Source organism: Nycticebus coucang, chromosome 2 (assembly GCF_027406575.1).
Source record: "Nycticebus coucang isolate mNycCou1 chromosome 2, mNycCou1.pri, whole genome shotgun sequence".
Taxonomy (NCBI): Eukaryota; Metazoa; Chordata; class Mammalia; order Primates; family Lorisidae; genus Nycticebus; species Nycticebus coucang.
Genome location: NC_069781.1, coordinates 118,552,180 through 118,571,776, shown reverse-complemented (window position 1 = coordinate 118,571,776; position 19,597 = coordinate 118,552,180). Strand labels below are relative to the sequence as shown.

The window sequence follows — 19,597 nt, the reverse complement described above, 5'->3', positions numbered from 1 at the left end:
ATGTAATTTGACATTTGCTCACCCATCAGCCTGCCCTTATTACTGCACAATTAAAACACTAGAGGTGGAGGATGACTCAGTTAAAAATAGCCTTTCCTGTCAGCAGGAGAGAGCCTGTGAGAGTGAGTGGGTGTGAGGGCCCAGGATGGGGGTCTGTAGTTACCTCTGAAGGTGGGAAGCCTACCTCTAGCCCTCACCTTGTGACTTCTCACAAAAATGCAGCATCTTAGCTTCTAGATCATCATTCACTGAGTAATTTATTAAGCAAAAGCTTGTTGAATGACTGCTGTGGGCCAAGCATTGTTCTAGGCGTGGGAAGACAGAAGAAGGCAGAGTGGCCCCAGCAGTGCTGGGAAGGAACAGGGAAGGGGGAAAGAGCGAGTCATTCTGGATGGAGGCCAGGAGAGGGCTTCCTCAGGTGAGGGCCCCAGGTATGTCGAGGACATCTGCACACCAACTGCAGTACCTGCAAAGGCCTGGTGAGCAGGAGCAGCAGGAGGCTCATCTGGCTCAAGCACAGTGAGGAGCGGAGGGCAGGGAGGGGATGAGGCAGGGTCTGCAGGGCCTGTGTGAACAGAGACAATTACGGTTTTCACAAGGGGAATGGGAGCCACGAAGGACTGTAGGCAGAGCAGCACTGCACCTGATTTGGAGCTGACAAGCACCCACTAGTGGCTACAGGCAATGGGCAGCACCAGGGGACTGGATGGGGGCAAGGGGTGTGTGCAACAGGGCTGGTCTGGGACAGATGATGGAGGGGGCTGATGCGGATGATGGGAGGATGGGGGGAAGATGGTGGGAAGGGTGACAGGATGGGTGAAGGGAAAGGTGATGGAATGGGTGACGGGGAGAGTGATTTGTCTCACCCAGGTGGGAGCTGCCAATGTGGCGAGAAGTTTATGGATTCTAGGACATTTTTTTCATATTTTTCATTGAAGTGTAATTTTTTTTTTTTTTTTTGAGGCAGAGTCTCACTCTGTTGCTCCAGGCTAGAGTGCCTTTGTGTCAGCCTAGTTCACAGCAACCTCAAACTCCTGGGCTCAAGCGATCCTCCTGCTTCAGCCTCCCAAGTAGCTGGGACTATAGGCGCTCACCACTAGGCCAGGCTAATTTTTTCCTATTTTTAGTAGAGATGGGGTCTTGCACTTATTCAGACTGGTCTTAAACTGCTGAACTCAAGGGATCTTCCTGCCCTGCTCTCCCCATGTGCCAAGATTACAGGTGTGAGCCACCGTGCCCGTCCTGAAGTACAGTTTTTATACATAAAGTTCACAAATCATTAAATGTATGGAGATCGGTGATCGTTTTTCATTGTGTAAGTCACATAAAGTTATATTAATCATTTAAATGATCCGTGTTATTTAATACCTTCACAATGTTTAAAACTACTACTTTTTTCTACTTCCAAAATATTCTTATCACTCCAAAAGAAACCAGCCCCTGGCCACCACGAATTCACTTCCTATCCCTGAGGATCTGCCTGCTCTGGACATTTCTTATAAATTGAGTCTCACACTGTGTGTCCTTCTATGTCTGGCTTCTCTCACTGGCTCGATGTCCTCAAGGTCCATCCATGTTGTAGCCTGTGTCAGAGCCTAGTTCTTTTTCGTGGCTAAGTGATATTCCAGGTTATGAATATGCCACATTATGGTTTATGTAGCCATCCGTTGATGAACATTTGGACTGTTAATACCTTTTGGCTATTGTGAATAGTGCTGCTGTGAACATTAATACACAAGTGTTCATTTGAATAATGGTTTTCAACTGTCTTGGGTATATATGTGTAGAATTTCAGGGTCATATGACAATTCTGAGTTTAACTTTTATTTTTTTGAGACAGGGTCTTGCTGTGGCCATGTTGTGTGGCCCAGGCTGGAGTGCAGCACAACTCACTTCAGCCCCACATTTCTGGGCTCAAGCAATCTTGCTGCCTCAGTCTCCCAAGTAGCTGGTACTATCGGCACACTCCACCACACCTCTAATTTTTCTGTTTTGTTAGAAATATGTCCTTTGGCTTGGTGCCTGTGGCTCAAGCGGCTAAGGAACCAGCCACATACACCCGAGCTGGCAGGTTCGAATCCAGCCCAGGCTCACCAAACAACAATGATGGCTGCAACCAAAAAATAGCTGGGCGCGGGTGCCTGTAGTCCCAGCTACTTGGGAGGCAGAGGCAAGAGAATCGCTTGAGCCTAGGAGCTGGAGGTTGCTGTGAGCTGTGATGTCACAGCACTCTATCCAGGGTGACAGCATGAGGCTCTGTCTCAAAAAAATAAAAAATAAAAGAAAGAGATGTGTCCTTCATGTTGCTCAGGCTGTCTCAAGCTCCTGGCCTCCAGCTATCTTCCCACCTTGGCCTCCCCAAAAATGCTGAGATTACAGTCATGGGCCACCCTGCCTAGCCCGCGTTAACATTTTGAGAGCTGGCAGATTGTTTGCCACAGTGGCCATACCATGCCGTAGTCCCACCTGCAGGAAGCTGGACACAAAAGAACATACTTTTCTTTCTCCACAGCTTCACCAACATTCGTTCTTTTCCATGTTCTTTGTTATAGCTACCCTTGTGAGTGTGAAGGGGTATTTCATTGTAGTTTTGATCTGCATTTCCCTAATAAGTGGTGTCAAGCATGTTTTCATGCTTTTTTTTGCCATTTCTTTGTTTTCTGTGGAGAAAAGTCTGTTGCTCAGGTTTTTTTTTTTTCTTTCACTTGTTTTTTAATTGGGTTGTTTGTCATTTTGTTGCTAAATTGTAAGAACTTTTATGCATTCTGGATACTTGACCCTTATGAGTTCAACTAACATTTGTAAATAAACTCACCACAGCACCTACCACCCAGATGACAGTGTCGGCCTTGAAAGCACCAGCGGCCCTCTGTCACTGCCCGGGTGTCCACCGTCCCGACTTCATTGCTGTAGATTAATGTTGCCTGTTCTTGAACTTCTTATGAATGGGATTGTATTCATCAGCAAAAAATACGTTCTTTTGTGTCCACCTTCCTTGCTCAGCACTAAGAGGAGGTCTCTCGCATGGCCTCCTGCTGCATTTCCATCTCTTTCTTGGAAAGGTTCTGGGCATGTTTGGAAGGCAGAGACTTCTGGGTTTGCTGGAGACTGAGTGGGGCTGACAGAGGAGTCAGCAGGTTTCCCACCTCTCATCCCCACCCCCAATCCCAGCACACCCTAGAGGTGTTCCAGCTTCCAGTCTCTTCCTGACATGTCTCCCTTATCTCTGCCCACCCGGTGGGAGGCACCCCCCTCACTCACTGGACATAGCACCGGTCTCCTGCCAGCCTCCGTGCTGCCAAACAGTCCTGTCCTCCCAGACACTAGAGGGTCTTTCTAAAACTTTTATCAAAGCTCTTCATCCCCTAGTATAAAGTCTACACTCCTCACAGGGTCCCCCTCTGACCCACAGGCCTTCCTCATGTTCCCAGGGTAAGCTCTTCCCACCCTTTTCTGTCCTTTGCATCTTCCAGGAGCTCTCCAAGGGGAGGGCTTCCAGGACCCCTAGTAATGAGAAACAGCCATCTGTGTTCATGGGTTTGGTCGGTCTAGAATGTGAGCACAGGATGGCCATTCCCTGCTCCACGCTATCTGGGTGTCTACTGGAAGACAGGAAGGCCAGGGCTCCCTGGCCTACCTGGGGTCCCTGCCCCTCTGGGCCTGTGTTCTTTCCATGCCCTGGTCTTTTAAGTCGCACAGCACCAGCCTGCCCTTCTGCTGGGAACAAGCTCAAGCCTCAAGTGTCCACCTCTTTCTGGGGGAGAGTCAGGGCCCTGGAGAGAAAGAGACCAAGGAATATCATCTCAGGGACACCCATGGGGTCTTGGGACCAACTTGTAGCACAAGACTCAGAATATATCTGCCAAATGAAAGAGGAACAGCCAACATGTTGAGCACTGTGTGCTTCCAAAAGGTATTGAACGCTTACTGTGTACAGCCACTTTGCTAGGTACTTTATATGCCCTCCCTCATTTCACACCCAGCTATTGTAGAGACAGGTCTCAAGCTTGCTCAGGATTACAGGTGTGAGCCACAGCGTGCTACCTCATTGCACGCCCTTTCAGTATCTTAGACCATGGTCCCCTGAGGGCAGAATTGCTCAGAAGAGAACTTCTGTCCTGGAAGGCACATTGCGGACCTGCTGCTTATCTTGCCCTGCTCTGAGGGGGAGATGGTGACCTAGTGGGCTCTCTCCCAAGGCCGCAGCAGCTGGTCTTGCGCACCCGCACTTAGTATCTTCACTCAGCTCTCCTCTTCTCGCTGACTGTCAAGTCTGGTCATATCGCTCCTCGGCAAACACTTAGATAAATTTGTGCAGTGTGGCAATTTGATGTTTAAATGAGGCACATGTTGTGAATGTTTTGAAAACTCTATTTTACCATCACCCAAAGCTCAGAGAAGAGTACACACTTAGCACCTCATCTTATACATGAGGGAAACTGAGGCTGATGGGGGCCTGCCTAGGGTTCTTGGTGGGGAGTGTGAGGAGCCAGGACTGCAACCCTTGAGCCGAGTTATCTCTCTGACTTTGAGAAATGAAGAGGGAACTCTGTGGCTCAGCTGGGAGCCAGGCAGGAGGGAAAGTGGAGATAGAGAAGACTTCAGGGGCTGGGCCTCTGGCCACCCAGGCCACAGGCTAAGGATGACCCTATCAGGGGCTTTAGTGTGAGGGAGGCAAGAGAGAGTGGAACCTGGGGTGGGGAGGGGGGTTCCCACTGCAGCCTTGGGGGTGTGGAGTGAGCCACCCTGAAAGAAGCAGAGAACGCAGTTTCCACACAAAGTGTCCTCACTTCCGATGCCCACTGCAACATAGGGGTACCCAAGACCATTTTATGTTCTGATAATCTGCTAGGACTCACAGAACCCATTATGGTTTATTATAGCAAAAGGGTACAGATTTGCATTGGCCAGGAGTAGAAGCCCCAGGGAGTCAGAGACTGCACAACTTGCAGGGAGCACTTACAGCTGCTCTGATGGCCAGAGCTTGGGGTTCCCTCACACAGGCATGGTCAGTAAATAGATTTCTGCAGGCTTACTCTCAGTCAGGTTGGCTGACATCATGTGACCCGAGGCCTCCCCCAAATCACACATTGGTATTGCCAGGGTGGCTGATCCTCCCTAGACCAGGGTTCTCCTCCCAGGCACTAGAGAGTTGACTACCCAGAAGCCAGGGTCTGGTCAGACCTCTCTCTATGCAGGGTGGGATCCTTCACCCTGAACTCACATGCAGCCCTCCAGTCAGGCTCTCCCAGTGACCAGGAGGATGCAGGGTACTAGAGAGGAAACTCAGTCACAGAGAAGGCTGTGACCTATCAGGATCTGTACCCAGGGGTGGCAGAGTACAACACCACCCACACACAGAGACACAGGTGGCCCTGTGGCCCAAGGCCCTGCCTGGGCACCTAGGAGGTGGGTGTGGGTACCCACCCTCTAGGAAGGGCAGCACAGGTCCAGGCCTGCTTCCATTCCTGCCCTGACACTTGATGGCTAGGAAGTTTGGGACAGTTTTCTCATCTCTGAATGGAGTTTGGCAGAGCCTTGGTGAGAACTGAATACGTCATCCACACACCCACCCTGCAGGCTTAGCAAACAGGCCCACACCGCATGTGCGCTGTCATCCGTGACCCTCAGAGGACAACTTGCAACACCCCACTGCACAGTACGGTAAGCTGAGGCCCAGGGAGCCAGTTGGCAGCTTGTGAGCCTCTGAGCCCCTCCTAAGTAGGAGTGGAGGGATCCCCACCCTCTGGGGAGGGGACATGCATAGGTCTGCTCCCTCCTGCTCCTTTTATTGAAGTCATTTTTCTCCTCCTGTCAGAGGAACTGGCTGTGGGCAGCCCCTCCCTCCACTGCAAAGGAGCTGAGGAGAAAACAAAAGCTTAATTGAATCCCACATGGCGGGGGAATGGCTCAGAGAAGACTTTGTTCTAACTGGAAAGAAGGGGGTTGTAGGTGAGGGGAAGCAGGACAGGAGGTGGTGTGGGGCTGGGGAGCCCCACTCAGGGGTCTGAGGGCAATGTGATCGCAGCGCTTCTCCTCGCCACTCTGTCCATGCCTGTGGGTTCAGCTCTTCCACAAATGAGCCTTCCAAGCTTCATCACAGATGGAGTCTGACACCCAGAGAAGCCACACACCTTCCCTCGTGTGTGGAAGTTAGGATTTCAAGGCCCCCAGAATGGAGATGACAAAAGACAGGCACTGCACAAGCAAAGGGGTTGAGGTGGGGAGTCATGGGAAGGGTGGGTGGGCTGCAGTGTGGGCATCCTAGGGAGCCATGGAAGGTTTCAGAGCAAGGCAGCTAGTGAGTGCAGGGAACCTGGGTTTGGATAGGCAGGTATGCTGAGGCTATGGCAAAATGAGATGGTCAGGGCTAGACTCCAGAACCCCTTCCCTTCACTCTTGGAATATTCCTGCTGCCCCAATGCCCCATCCCTCCCTTCCTCATTTTAGACTGTGCTTCTGCCATAAAGCTCTCCTTGGTTAACTCCCTGATGGGTGGTTCACTCCCTTAGTCTGGCCACCTTCCCATCTCTGTGAGATGGACAAAGCCCAGGCCTCTGGGCTTCTTTCTCTGCTTCTCTTTCCCACAATAAACTGGGGCACCTAGACAGAGTTACTTTTCCTCCCTCAGACTGGGGTACACTGGGCAGAGCTATGCCTTCTCCCTCAGACTGAGGTACACTGGGCAGAGCTATTCCTCTTCCCTCAGATTGGGGCACATGGGCAGAGTTGTTCCTCCTCCCTCAGACAGGGGCCCCATGAGCAGAGCTATGCATCCTCCCTTAGACTAGGGTGCCCTGGAGCAGAGCTATTCCTCCTCCCTCTGACTGGAGACTCACTGCATGAGGGTTCTTTGGCTGCTGCTGTATATATTTTACAAAATCTAACAGACTTGAGCCAAAAAGGATCTTATTGGCCCACCCTCTGAACTAAAGTGCTGAGTGGCTATGGACTTCAAGCACAGCTGGATACAAGGGCCCTCAATGTCACCAGACATCTGACTCCTCATCTTTTGGCTCTGTTGTTTCCTGTGTTGGCTCCATTCTGAAGAGGCATTATTTTATAATTTTCACCAAGTCAGTGGCTTCTGCCTGTGGTGACCCCAGTACCCACGGTGCTCCTGAGGGTGGGGGACTCAGGATGGCAGCCAGGCTGGAAGGAGAGAATGCTGGCATGTGCCTGTGCCTCCTTCATCACACAAGAGCTACTGGGGCTGAGCACTCTGTGGCACCAGGGATACTGTGGGTGCAAATGACATAACGATCTCCTCAGAAGGGACAGCAGAGATAGCATATAATAGCAAGGAATGCAGAGAGTGTCTGGCTTGGTCTCGCTGAGGGCTGCCCTGAAGACAGGGCCAAGACCTGATGTGGACTGACACTGGCGAGGCATTCCCAGACAAGAAAGGGCTTGGAGGGTGGAGGGAAGAGGGAAAGTGGCCTTCGGGCATTCCAAAGACATGGGGCAGCCCAGCTGAACACGGGCACATGCATAGACAGTTATACATGTATGCACATCTCGTGTGGTTACATATGTACACATGTACTCATGTCCACAAGGACACACAGATACATATAAGTACATATACCTGGTAACACATTTGGCTACACTTGTGTACATTCAAGTGATCGCCTGGTTACACATGCACCATTACACACACATCACACTAACATGCACACAGACACTGCAAACTCATGCAGAGGCACATGGTTACATGTGCATACCTATATGGCACATGCATGCACACAGACACAAGCAAACATACATGCGGGCACACACCGGTGACCCAGTGATGAGTGGCTGGTGGGGAGAAGTGAGAAGGCACCCGGTTGCCTTGGCAACGCATCCTAGGACCCAACCAGGCCTTGTTAGTGTGGCTCATCTGGCAGGCTGTCAGCGGGCAGGGGGTTACTCAGACCCTAACTCTGCACAAAAGCTCCTGGAACCTTCATGACAGTCCTGACAGGCTGGACCCCATGGGGGACACAAGAAGAGAAAACAGCCCAGCCTGGGGTCACAGCAGGGGAAAGGCCCTGTCCTGGGGGCCCAAGGGAAAGATGGAGCCCTGGCTGTGGAAGTTCATGTGGATGGAAGTTAGGACAGCACTCCACACGCAGACCTGTGAATAAATGTGAGCCATCCTCACTATAGGGGTCTGGGTTCTTGCCTACTGCCCTGCCTCCATCCCAAGCAAGAGAGTCTGAAAGGGGTGAGAAAGGACTTTGCTGACCTTGAAGGCTCTGCATCATCCTCCCCAGAATTTACGGCAAAACTGCTCTTGTTATTAAACAGCCAAGCAAGCAGACCTCCACCCCCGTGTTCCTGAAACACCTTTAATGCACTAAAAACAGCATTTATAAACAAACACATGGGGAGATGTCTTAAAGATTTATCCACAGTCAACTTCAAACACAAAGATATCAAGCACTGCAGGGGCATATGAAATGTGGGACCCTGGGAGAACAGGGGCTGGGAGAGATGGGACTGTGGTGCCAAGTTCTAAGCATCTAACTTCATGCAGGGCCCGGCTGTCCCTGCCCCAGGCTTGACATACCATAGCCCTGGGTGCTCCTACGGTTCAGAGAAAAGGGAGAGCCTCTACAGCATCAGGCACAGACAGGGGAAGCCCTAAGAGCCCCTCATTCTACATGCAGGGTGTACAGGTGTGTCTTCAGTCCTCAGGGGACCGGCTCCTTCTCTCTTCCTGGTGGGAGGTGGATATCTACTCAGGAGGGACACAGCATGGCAAAGGGGGTGATGCTGCACAGGGAGGGATGTCCCAGGATGCCACAATGTGCCTGGTGCAACGGGCCTAGCAGGCAGCCAGGGAGAGGCACAGGCTCTGGTCTGGCTGAGCCCCTGCTTTGAATTGTGCCATTTCTGATTCATTCTGAGCCAGAAAACCCCCACAAAAATCATTCAAGGACCCACATAACAACACAATGGAGCCCACGCAGCTGCCCAGCAGCATGAAAAGCCACAACCAGGGTCTCCTCAGCTGTCCTTTTGTGATCCCACCTGCCAGTACCCAAACCTAGTTACACATGTGGGAGTCAGTGATGGGGGCACTCACAGCTACCAAGGGCTCTGAGCCGTAGGGTGGATGGGAGCAATGGGGAATTTAGGCTGGTCTCTGAGGACCTCAGAGCAAGACCTTCAGGCAAGGGTGGCTCCAGATGCTGCAGTGAGAGTAGCCAGGCAGGCCTGCATCCGAAATCAAGCAGAGACAGTGCTGGAGGAAAACAGTGGTAGGAGAGCTGCCTGGCTCCCCAGTGAGCCAGAGCAAGTTGCCCTCATTTTCTCTTCCAAGACTTCCTCTGCTGGGAGCCTGGGGGCAGCTCTCTTTCACCTTTGTCTGGGCAGGTATTCAGCCCTCCAGTTTGGGTGGACACCCTCATCTGATGCCTCTCAGCCAGACCCCAGGGCAGGAACCCCTCTCCCAGCCCTGGGACCCCTTAGGCAGAGCCTGGGCCTGGACTTGCTCTCTCCAAGCACCTGGCTGGAATAGAGCAGCAGCAAGGCCATGGAGAGAATAGCATTCACAACAAAGGGGAAGGAAGCCACAGCTCAGTTCCCCAACCTGCAGCCTCTCCATCCCTACCCTGCCTCAGGCACTTGCCCAGATTCCCAGATCCCTGAGAACCTCTCTCCAGAACTCTGAGTCAAGGGGTAAGACAGTGTCTAGGGACAAAGGTGGGTGTTCAGACCTGCAAACTGGCCTTTTTTCTGCCCCAGAAGCCCTTCTCCTCCTCTTCCTCTGAAAAATTCAATTCAGAAAAATTCATATTCCAATGACCCAGGAAACCCATGTTAGCTGCAGCATCAGGGCTCAGCCCAGCCCAGCCTGAGTTTGGACCCACCTCCCCAGTGGCTGACCAAGCCTACGGGACCTGCCCACCAGGAAGCAGTGTGGAGGGGCAGTAGTGGGAGGCCCTACAGGAATGGCAACAGGGAGGTCAGAGGCAGCTCCTCCTCCCCAAGCAGCGTGTCCCTTTTGAGGCTGCTGCCTTTGTTGACGACCTTGATCCTCAGGGCCAGTTTTCGGACACTGGCCGGCCCCAGGCCATCGAAGAAGAAGTCCTCGTTGAAGATGGGATGGCGGCTATTCTTGATGATGGTGCTGCGCTGCTTCTGCAGCTTGCCAGGGACCAGGCACAGGCCCACGCAGCAGTTAATGCTGCGGGCATCACAGAGACGGTCGTACAGGCCCTCAGCAGCCAGCAGGCGCACCCGTAGGCGGGCCTGGGCCGCCTCATACTCAGCCAGCAGCCGCAGGCTGCCCCTTGGGCCCATCCGAATGGTGTGCTCCCCACGAGGCACCTGACTAGACTCAGGGCCTGGTTCTGGGGTGGCCCGGCGGGTCAGGCGGCGCCGGATACCAGGGCTGGTGTCTGGCGTGCTATCATCAGCGGACAGGGAGCCATGGCGGCCAACAGAATGCTTGAGCTGGCTCACCTTGGCCTGGCTGTCCTGGGCAAAGCCTTTGAGCAGCGACACAGACCGGGAAAGCAAAGGGGACCCAAAGGGGGAGGACTCGGCGGAGGACCCGGTGTCACTCTCTCCCCCACTGAAGTAGCGGCTGGGGTTCATGAGGGCTCCACCAGCCTCCTTGGACCCCCCATCAGCCCCATTGGCCTTGGCCCCTGCCCCACGGCGCCCAGTGCCTGGGGAGCCCACCTGGGCCAGTGCCCCATGCTCACTGTGAAACAGAGACTCCTTGCGACGTGTGTGAGGGCTCTCAGCCAGCGTGGTGAAGCCATAGGATGTCTGGGCCTTGGGCACTGAGGGCAGGGACATGGCACCCTGGGCCTGTGGGTCAGCATTGGTGGCCTCCTCAGACGGCCAGTCCTCAGCACTCTCGATCTGAATCACATGCCGGGTAGCTGCCTTCAGCAGGCTCTTGCTCTCGGCTGCCAGCTTGGCAGGCAACCGAGGGCTCCGGGGAGCACGGCGGGGAACAGCTGAGGCCAGGTTCTGTTCCGATGTGGACGGGCCAAGTGTGGCCTGTCCCTCGGCCTCGGGGGGGCCTGAGGGTAGCTTGGGGGGGATGAAGAAATCAGGGATTTTGTCAGGTGTCAGCACGTTGCTGTACAGGGGCCCCTTGGAGGCCTTGTCCCCTGACTCACCCCCCACACCCCGAGCGGCTCCATTTTCCCCAGTCCCCCGAAGCCGCTCCAAGAACCACATGTTGGTTTTTCTCATGGGGGTGGCAAGCAAGAGGCCAGGAAGGGCTGCAGCGTCTGAGAAGAAAAGCAAGAGACGGGCGCTGGGGCCTGGCTGCTAGGTGGGTAGGGGAGGCTAGACAGTGCACTGGCTAGCAGGGGCCAGAAGGGTCCCTCTGGTCACCCAGCTGGGCTCAGGACAGGGGCGGGGCAGGTTCGTCTCTCCCCTTCCCAGAGAGATGGCACTTAACTTTTCAGCACCTAGGATAGGGAGGCGGGGGTGGTGCTCTGACTCCTAGGGGAGCTCCCAGGAAAAAGAAGCCCCACTCCCACCCCCGCCCCCGTTTTGAGGATCTCAATGTGCTTTTCAAAGGGTTCCATGCTCAGTCACAAAAGGGGACACCCCAGGGTGTGGGTGGACCCCCCAGGGCTTCCAGCTCCGCCCCCCAAGCTCCCACCCACCTGTGGCTTCTCCCTGGACTGGGGGACCAGGACTTCGGGTGGGGAATGAAGGGATGGTGAGTATGGGAGCTGGCAGCGCAGCGAGCTGACCCTCCACTCCCCCCCACACACACGGACTCGGTTTGGGATGGGGGTGGGGTCCCGCAGCCCCCGCAGCCCCCGCAGCCCCGGCGGAACGGGGCAGGTCCCCGAACTCACCCGCCCGGGCAATGGCCCGAGGCTGGGGGTGCTTCCGCGGGCGCAGGGGTCTGGACGCGCGGCTTGCCGGGCTGGCGCGGGGTGGCTGGGGCTCTGATGCGGGCGGCGGCAGCGCAGTCCGACTCATTCACCCGCCGCCGCGGGAAGCCGCCCAACACCACCACCGCCGCCGCCGTATTCCTCCTAGTACTGCCGCCTGCGCCCGCGCTCCGCCCCCCAGGCCCAGGCGGGGCGTCACCGAAAGGGCCCTTTCCAGGGCCAAGTCAAGGGGACAGAGGAGGGAAGCAGTGGTTGCGGTTTGTGTTGGCCATATCTGCCACTCGGCCCCCCGCAACCCAAGCCCCTACCTCAGTACATCTCAAGAGGGCCGCCGCCCCCCCGTTTGCATCTGGCCACTTTTCTGGCCAGCAGCTTTCCTGACCAATGATGGAAAAATAAAACAATCGCAGTAATAGTAAGCGCAGCTATGTTTGTTGTGAGCGCTTTCTCACTGTGGGTCTCCCCAGAGCTCCGGTCTCTGACCCTCATGACAAAGTAGACAAGACCCACTGACACCCCCAATTGTAGATAAGGAAGGTGAGGCCTTCCTTCTAGAAATGAGGACCAAACCGCTTGGACACTGCTGAATGCACATCCTCTCAACGGAGTCCTCAGGAGGTGGTAGGGGGTGCTCCTTCATTTCAAGGGCCAATATTTACAGAGCATCCACTGGATGCTGGGCAGCAACCTGGAGCTGAGGCCCCACAGAGAGGGAGGGACACAGCCCCCATCCCCGGTGATGCCTGCATAGAACACAGGTACATCATATAATTGTAATTTGGGGACTCTTGGGACAGAAATACAACAGGATGTGAGTGTGACAGCAGAGACAAAGGCAGAAGGCCGGACATGCAATCCACAGATGGGGAACCAAGAGGGCCCAGGACTGCTGCAGCTCCTTAGACCAAGTAAGCTCTCTCCTACCAGCTGTTGGTGGATCTGCAGCCCAACTCTCACCGAGTCCTGGATGTTAGCTTCCCTCTAGTCTCAGTCCTCTCTCCTGGAACCCAAGGCAGACCAGTTCCCAACCAGCCTTGGCTTGTGAGGGGCCAGCAAGATGACATATCACCAGAACAAACCCGGGGCTGACAGGCGCCTGGTGCTTTATTAAATTATCAATTGTCCAGGAGCCTCCCTCATTCCCGGAATGTCCCCAGGTCACTGAGATGGGGGCTGGGATGAGTGACAGCTGGTGTAGCTGCTAAGGAGGTAGGGGGCAAGGGAGAACCCAGCCATCCTTGGAGTAGGGTGTTAGGGTCCTATCATCCAGAAAGGAGTGAGTGTGGGTCAGAGGAGCTGTGTCTCCCCAAGGGGCCTGTCTCAGTTTTGTCCACCCAGCAAACTCCATGAGCCCTGGAGTGCTGGGCAACCACGATGCAGCTCCACAGTCCCAGAGGGGAGGCAGACACCAAGAAATCCATCACTTGACTGCCACCTTCAGGACGCCTGGGCAGGCGGCAGAACAGCCGAAAGGACCCTAAGCCCCAACTTGAGCTGTGTGAAGAATGCCCTCAGGAACCTGGTTGGCTGGGCTCCAAGCCATGAAGAGGAAGGGTTGTGGCAGTCTTGTCCCTGTGGTGTTCTGAAGGCCCAAGCCAGGCATACTGGGGGCGCCAGGAAACATTTACCAAATGGACAGAGAGCACCGAAGTAGGAATGGTGACTCCTAGAACAGTGCTCTTTCCTGCAGCAAGCAACATGAGGGCTGAGATGGAGGGAGGGCTTTGGACCACTGAGCCACGTTCCACCACTGCACAATCCAGGGATGGTGAGGCCCAGGAATGGAAAGGCGGCTCCAGCCTGTGGAGAGGAACTATGCCAGACCTACTGTCACTGAGGTGTTAAGATTCACTCCTCACCACCCTTGCCCTGGGCCAGCATTCTTGCTGTGTGACTGCAGGCAAGCATCCAAATCTTTCTGTGCCTCCATCTCCAGGCACATAGACAGTTCCTACATCACAGCACCAGTGTGAGGATTTAACATGTAAGTGTTGGTGAGGGGAGGGTCTCAGCAGGGGTAGGCACTTGCCAGGCCTTGAAGTAAATCCAGGAGCCTTGACTTACCACAGCCCCACCCCTGCCCCTACATTCAGGGGCTAGGGAAACTGAGACCCAGAGGATGGTCCCCACCAAGGCTGGGAGATAGGAGTACTTCTCACTCTGCAGCAGCCCTCACAGCAGGCCCCAGGACCACCCTTATACCCTGACCTGCAACCCCCCTAGAATCAGAGACTGGGGAGGCTGCAGCTTCAAGCTCAAGCTGGAGAGGCCAGTGGTATCGGTCACAGCCCCTCCCAGCCAAGTTGTGCAGCTTCATGCTGGCGGTCTCATTCTCTGTGCCCCAGGTGGGGTGTAGCAGGGTGTGCTTCCCAGGAGCCAGGCCTAGATTGTAGGTGGCCTCCAGGGTAACAGGCTTGCAGGAAGTGATTTCTGCTTCCAGGGAGAACACTGGGTGCCTGAGCAGCCTGGGGCATGTGCCTTAATCTGGGAACCCAGAAAAAGGAGGGAAAGTCAGTAGAACCATCCGAAGCGCGGGCCTGTCAGCAAGCTCCCAGAAGAACCTAGGCCGGTCTTGTGTCACAGGTTAACCAATGCAAGGGTGCTGGAGGAAACTGAGGCACAGGGAGTGGCTGATTTCTGGGGGAGCTCAAATATGTCACTCACATCCAGGTCTGCAGTAGGGTGGGTACCAGTGCCCAAACCCCAGTATCCTGACTTCTTGTCCAAATCCAGGGAGGTGCACAGGATGTGACTCGTGCAGCTTCCATAGCAAATTCCAAAATCATGCCTCCCACCTCAAGGCTCCCCAGGCAAGAAGTAATAATTGATAGAGTGATGAAAGAAAGTTAGGAAGGTAGGAAGGTACAGAAAACAGGCGTGAGGGACCCAGCTAGAGCCAGGCATGCCCTGCTCCCTGGCACCAATCATCACCAGGACACTCCAGCCTTTCCTGCTCAAGGAGCAGGATGAGAGGATGACGGGCTCCGATCACACCTCCACCTTAGGTGGAAGTGCTCTTGGACAGCACGTCCTTCATCCTCACCTGCACAACCAAGACATCAGCATCACCAGCTTATTCAAGAGGCAAATTTTCAAACCCACCCCAGACCTGCTGACTCAGAAATGTGGGGTTTTTTGCTTTTTCTTTTCTTTTTTTTTTTTAGAAATGTGTTTTAACAAGCTTTCCAGGTACTTCTGACAGACACCCAAGTCTGAGAACCACTGGATCACTGAATTCCAGAAGCATGGATGGACACAGGCTCAAAACTATTAAGATGGTTTTTTTTGTTTTTGTTTTTTTTTTTTTTGTAGAGACAGAGTCTCACTTTATGGCCCTCGGTAGAGTGCCGTGGCATCACACAGCTCACAGCAACCTCCAACTCCTGGGCTTAAGCTATTCTCTTGCCTCAGCCTCCCGAGTAGCTGGGACTACAGGCACCTGCCACAATGCCCGGCTATTTTTTGGTTGCAATTTGGCCGGGGCCGGGTTTGAACCCGCCACCCTCGGTATATGGGGCTGGCGCCTTACCGACTGAGCCACAGGCACCACCCAAGATGGTTTTTTGATAGTGGCAGTGGCAGTCTGTATGGTGGCCTCCAAAAAGATATGTCTAGGTCTTAATCCCCAGCACCTGTGAATGTGGTCTTATTTAGAATAGATGTCTTTGAATATGAGCTTCGGTTTTCTCGTCTGTAACATGGAGAGACTCTGTGCACCCTGAGTTCATGTGCTTCTCAGCACATATCCCAGCAGAGTGCCAGATAAATAGGGCTTCACAGAGGACAAGGGATTGGGAAGAGCCTAGGTCCTGGAGGACCCAGAGCTCTTGGGCCCACGAACAAATGAAGGGCATCAAGACATCTCTCTAGCCCAACTTCTCTGGAATAAGACTCTTTCTTCTTTCTCCACACTCCCCAGTCTAGGAGGTCCTCTCTGCCCACCCCCATTCCTGTCCTGTCCCCAGCAGCATTCTTCACACTGGAAAATCTTGTCTCATTGTGAACACATGCACATTACCCCTGTGGCCCTGGCAGCTCTCCCTGGCACCAAGCCTCACCCCCACTCTGCTCTGATCTCACCTGACCACACTTTAGGCCATTTATACTCCCTGAGTGTGCTGGCACCACATACCACAGGGCCTTTGCACATGCCATTTCCTCTACCCAGAACTCTCCCTTCTTCCCAGGGGCCCATTCTCTAATTATAGCCCCTGTGTTTCCTCTCCTGGGTTTCCTGGGATCTCAAAGCTCCAAGACTGGACTTTTCACAGTTGTCATACATTTAGTGGTGATTTGCTGATTCATGTCACTTGATTGTTAACTCCACAAGCGCAGATCTGTTATGATCACTATTGCATCTTGGCTGCCCACCAGAGGACAATGTAGGCATTTTAAAGGGTGTTGTGGGGGTGAGGGGTAGAGGGACAGATGGATGGAAGATGGATGGGTGGATAGATGGACGGATGGATGAGAAGGGTAATGATGGATGGATCAGTGAATGGAATGATGGATGGTTAGTCACGTGGATGGATGAATGGATGGATAGATGGGTGGATGGGCAGGTGAGAGGGTGGGTGAATGGGTAGACTAGTGAATGGAATGAAGTGAATGGATGGATGGATAGATGGACAGACTAGTGAATGGAATGAAGTGGATGGATGGATGTATGGGTGGGTGTGTTGACCATTAAGTAGGATGAATGATGGATAGTTAGTTGGTTGGATGGATATGTGGGTGCACAGATGGGAAATGAATGGATAGAATGATTGATAATTAGACAGAGGGATGGGTGGGCAGGTGGATAGATTGATGGATGGATGGGTGGTGGGTTAATGATAGTGGTAGATAGAGGGTTAATGATGAATGATAGATGGTTGGATGGATAGATGGCTCTCAGTCTCTATGTTACTGAAATGAGACGTGCCATCAAAGTCCCCTTCTGGCCCTGCCTTTTGAAGGCTCTGTCCTAGGTAAGGGCAGATGGGAGGAGTTTTATTCCCCACATCCTTCCCATACATGTTCTCCGGGGCATGGGTAGGGCCTCTCCAGAGAGCCAGACCCCAGGCCCCTCTGCCCTCAGCCCTTTGCAGGATGTGGCAGGCTTGGGCTGCCATGTTTGTGGGAGGAGTCAGGGGAGGTTCCTGGGGAGAACTGGAAGTCTGGGGGGGGCGGGTGCGGAGGCTCAGAAGTAACATGAGGGCAGTTCTAAGGATTAGGAGTTAGGGTGTTTGAGAGTGAAGTGGGCATGGGAGAGAAGTAGGGGTGTTGAGCAGATATCCAAAGAAATGGTATGAGACGCTGGGAGACTGAGGAGACAGAATGCACTCAAGGGCCAGTTAGAGGCATCTTGGGAAAGAAAAACAAGCTTTTGTCAGATACAGCTCTGGAAAAAGAGAGATTTATGCACTCAAGAGATAAACTAGGGTGTCTCCAAAATAAAAGCAGGGTGTGTTTTAGTAGAGAGCTTGACATGTGCTTTAGCTTGGGACCAAATGGAGGTATCTAAAGGAGATGCAGGGCTTCTGGGCAGAGGGTAACCATACCTGCACATGCATAGCCCCATCTTCTTCTCTCCATGTCCAGGCCCCTGGGGCAGCCAAATCAGGGTCCCACAAGCACCTCAAGGGAGTCTTATCCCAGCCCCAGCCCTGCAAGGGCCTCTAAGTGTACAAGTGGGCTCATGCTCCTGTGGTTATTCTCAGTTTTAATTACAAACAGATTTCAATGTCCAGTCCAGGTTGACAGCTATGGGATGGGGGACTGGTGGGCACAGCCCCAATTGGGCAGCTACATGCTTCTTCCTCCTGCTTATAATTGCCCCCATGTCAGCTGTCCTCAGCAGCCTGGCTGCCCCATTGTCCCGAGCTAGCCCAGAGCTGCCCCCAACCCCAGAACCGGCATCAGCACATACCTGGTCTGACAGCCCCAAAGCACCTTAATTCTCCCCCCAGAAAGACAACCATGCACCCAGTTTCTCGGGTGGGAAAAGTAAGCCCAGCTGGGATAGGAATTGGTTTCCACAGCAGGGATCTGGGAACCCTCAGGTTCCACAAGTGTAGACTGGGTCCAGCCTGAGGCAGACAGGGCCCAGAGGCCAGGGCTTCAGCCCGGTGGCTGCTCTCTGCTCTGAGCTCTGTGGCGGTGAGAGAAGGCTCTGTCTTTGGTATGTGCACCCAGGCAGAGGGTAGGCATCCTGGGCTCCGCTGGTGGAGGGCTCCTAGGTCCCAACCTCCCAGCCTGGTGCCCTGCCCAGCCCAAGGTCGGCTGGAGGAAGGAAGATTCCAGAGGCTCATGTGTAGGAAGGAGAGACAGCGGCAGTTCTGGCCTGAGCAGGGTCTGAGAGAAAGGCTGAGAGCTGTAAGGCCACGGGGCAGTAGGAGCCCGGATCAGAACCATCACCTGCAGGCAGAAAGGGGTGTGAGGTCAGAGCTGAGACAACAGCCAGGGTCCTGGGCTTGGGACCCACTCTTCTGCCTGCTTAGAACCACAGGCCTATAATCTCCAGGAGCTCCAAACCTCAGCTTTGGGCAGCACAGACTCAGGGCAGAGCAGTCAGGCCCCAGTCCAAGCCTCACTGTTCTTGCTGTGTGATCCTGGCAATATCCCAACCTCCCTGTACTATCTCCTCTTCTGCAAAGCCAGCATGCTAATCCCAGCACCTGTCTCAGAACCAACAGCAGGTGTCATTACTGCCTTCTGTGTTATTCTGAGGTCACAGAAACACAGACTCACCATGTTGCAAACCATTTTGGATAGCTCACAGGACCACAGCCTGTGGCCTGATTGTGGGCAGGAAGAGGCCACAGCTGGGTGGGGGAGATAGGAAGGAGACTGTTGCCACGGGGACCCAAGAGCATCCCCAACCTGCCCAGAAGCTCAGCCCTGGAAAGATTCCATGTCAACTCCCCCAATGGCTGCACCCTCTCCTGCCTGGACTTCCTGCTCCCACCTTGCCCCGGAACCCCACAGAGATCCTGAAGTCACTCAGACCTGCCTATCCCTCCCCAGCACCAAAAGTGTCTCTTCTGCCTCAGCTCACACTCCAGTCCTGCCTGCCCCAGGCCCACCTGCCCTCCTCCAGGCTCACCATGGAGCTGCTTCCTCTGGAAAGGAAGACTGGCCACCCAGCATATAGCAGCAGCCATAAAGATCAGGTGATTTTCATCTCCAGTTAATCAGTTACCCTCAGGGCCCAGCAGTTTCACTCTAGGTATGTGCCCCCAGAGCAGTAAGAACACATCCACATCAACATCTGCACGTGCACATCCACACAGCATTGTTCAAAATAGCCAGAAAGTGGACACAACCCTGTCCATTGACACATGAATGGACAAACACAATGTGGCTGAATATCACTCAGCCATGAAAAGGAAGGAGGCTCTGACACAGGCTACAACGTGGATGGCTCTTAAGGGCATCGTGTTCAGTGAGGGACGCAGACACAGAAGGACACACAGTGTGAGACTCCATTTATATGAAATGTCCAGAACAGACAGGTCCACAGAGACAGGAAGTGGATTTGGGGGTGCCAGGGGCTGGGGTTGGGATAAGGAGTGACTGCTGATGGGGACTGGACTTCCTTTTGGGGTGATGAGAATATTCCAGAATTAGAGGTGGTGATTGCATATTGTGAAGGTGCTAAATGCCACTGAATTGTGCACACTAAAAGAATGTACTTTATGGTATGTGAATTATATCTCAGTTTTTAAAATGAGGAAAGAACCTGACAAATGAGT

At 53.8% G+C, this 19,597-nt stretch overlaps 2 protein-coding genes across 4 annotated transcripts in view; both read right to left on the bottom strand.

Annotated features, from left to right (window-relative positions):
• Window positions 1-8,328: 8,328 nt before the first annotated feature.
• C2CD4C (C2 calcium dependent domain containing 4C) lies at window positions 8,329-11,938 on the bottom strand. 2 transcript variants are annotated; one of them, XM_053581649.1, is made up of 3 exons: window positions 11,823-11,938; window positions 11,127-11,240; window positions 8,329-11,037 (listed from the first exon to the last, which is right to left on the bottom strand). In XM_053581649.1, the coding sequence occupies exons 2-3, from the start codon at window positions 11,148-11,150 to the stop codon at window positions 9,934-9,936; spliced, it is 1,128 nt and encodes a 375-aa protein (XP_053437624.1). In that variant the 5' UTR covers window positions 11,151-11,240; window positions 11,823-11,938; the 3' UTR covers window positions 8,329-9,933. The 2 variants fall into 2 exon arrangements, with proteins under 2 accessions (XP_053437624.1, XP_053437623.1); XM_053581648.1 differs by having other exon boundaries at window positions 8,329-11,240; window positions 11,823-11,932.
• Window positions 11,939-17,079: 5,141 nt separating this feature from the next.
• SHC2 (SHC adaptor protein 2) overlaps window positions 17,080-19,597 on the bottom strand; it is a 32,044-nt gene continuing 29,526 nt past the window's right edge. Inside the window, exon 13 of one of the 2 annotated variants that reach the window (XM_053581642.1) lies at window positions 17,080-18,260. The gene's annotated coding sequence lies outside the window, so the exon portion shown is untranslated. The remainder of the gene's footprint in view (window positions 18,261-19,597) is intronic. The other variant, XM_053581640.1, reaches the window with a different exon arrangement.

Coding starts and splice junctions, on each gene's coding strand:
- C2CD4C (XM_053581648.1), bottom strand. CDS start 11,202: ATGAGAAAAACCAACATGTGGTTCTTGGAGCGGCTTCGGGGGACTGGG.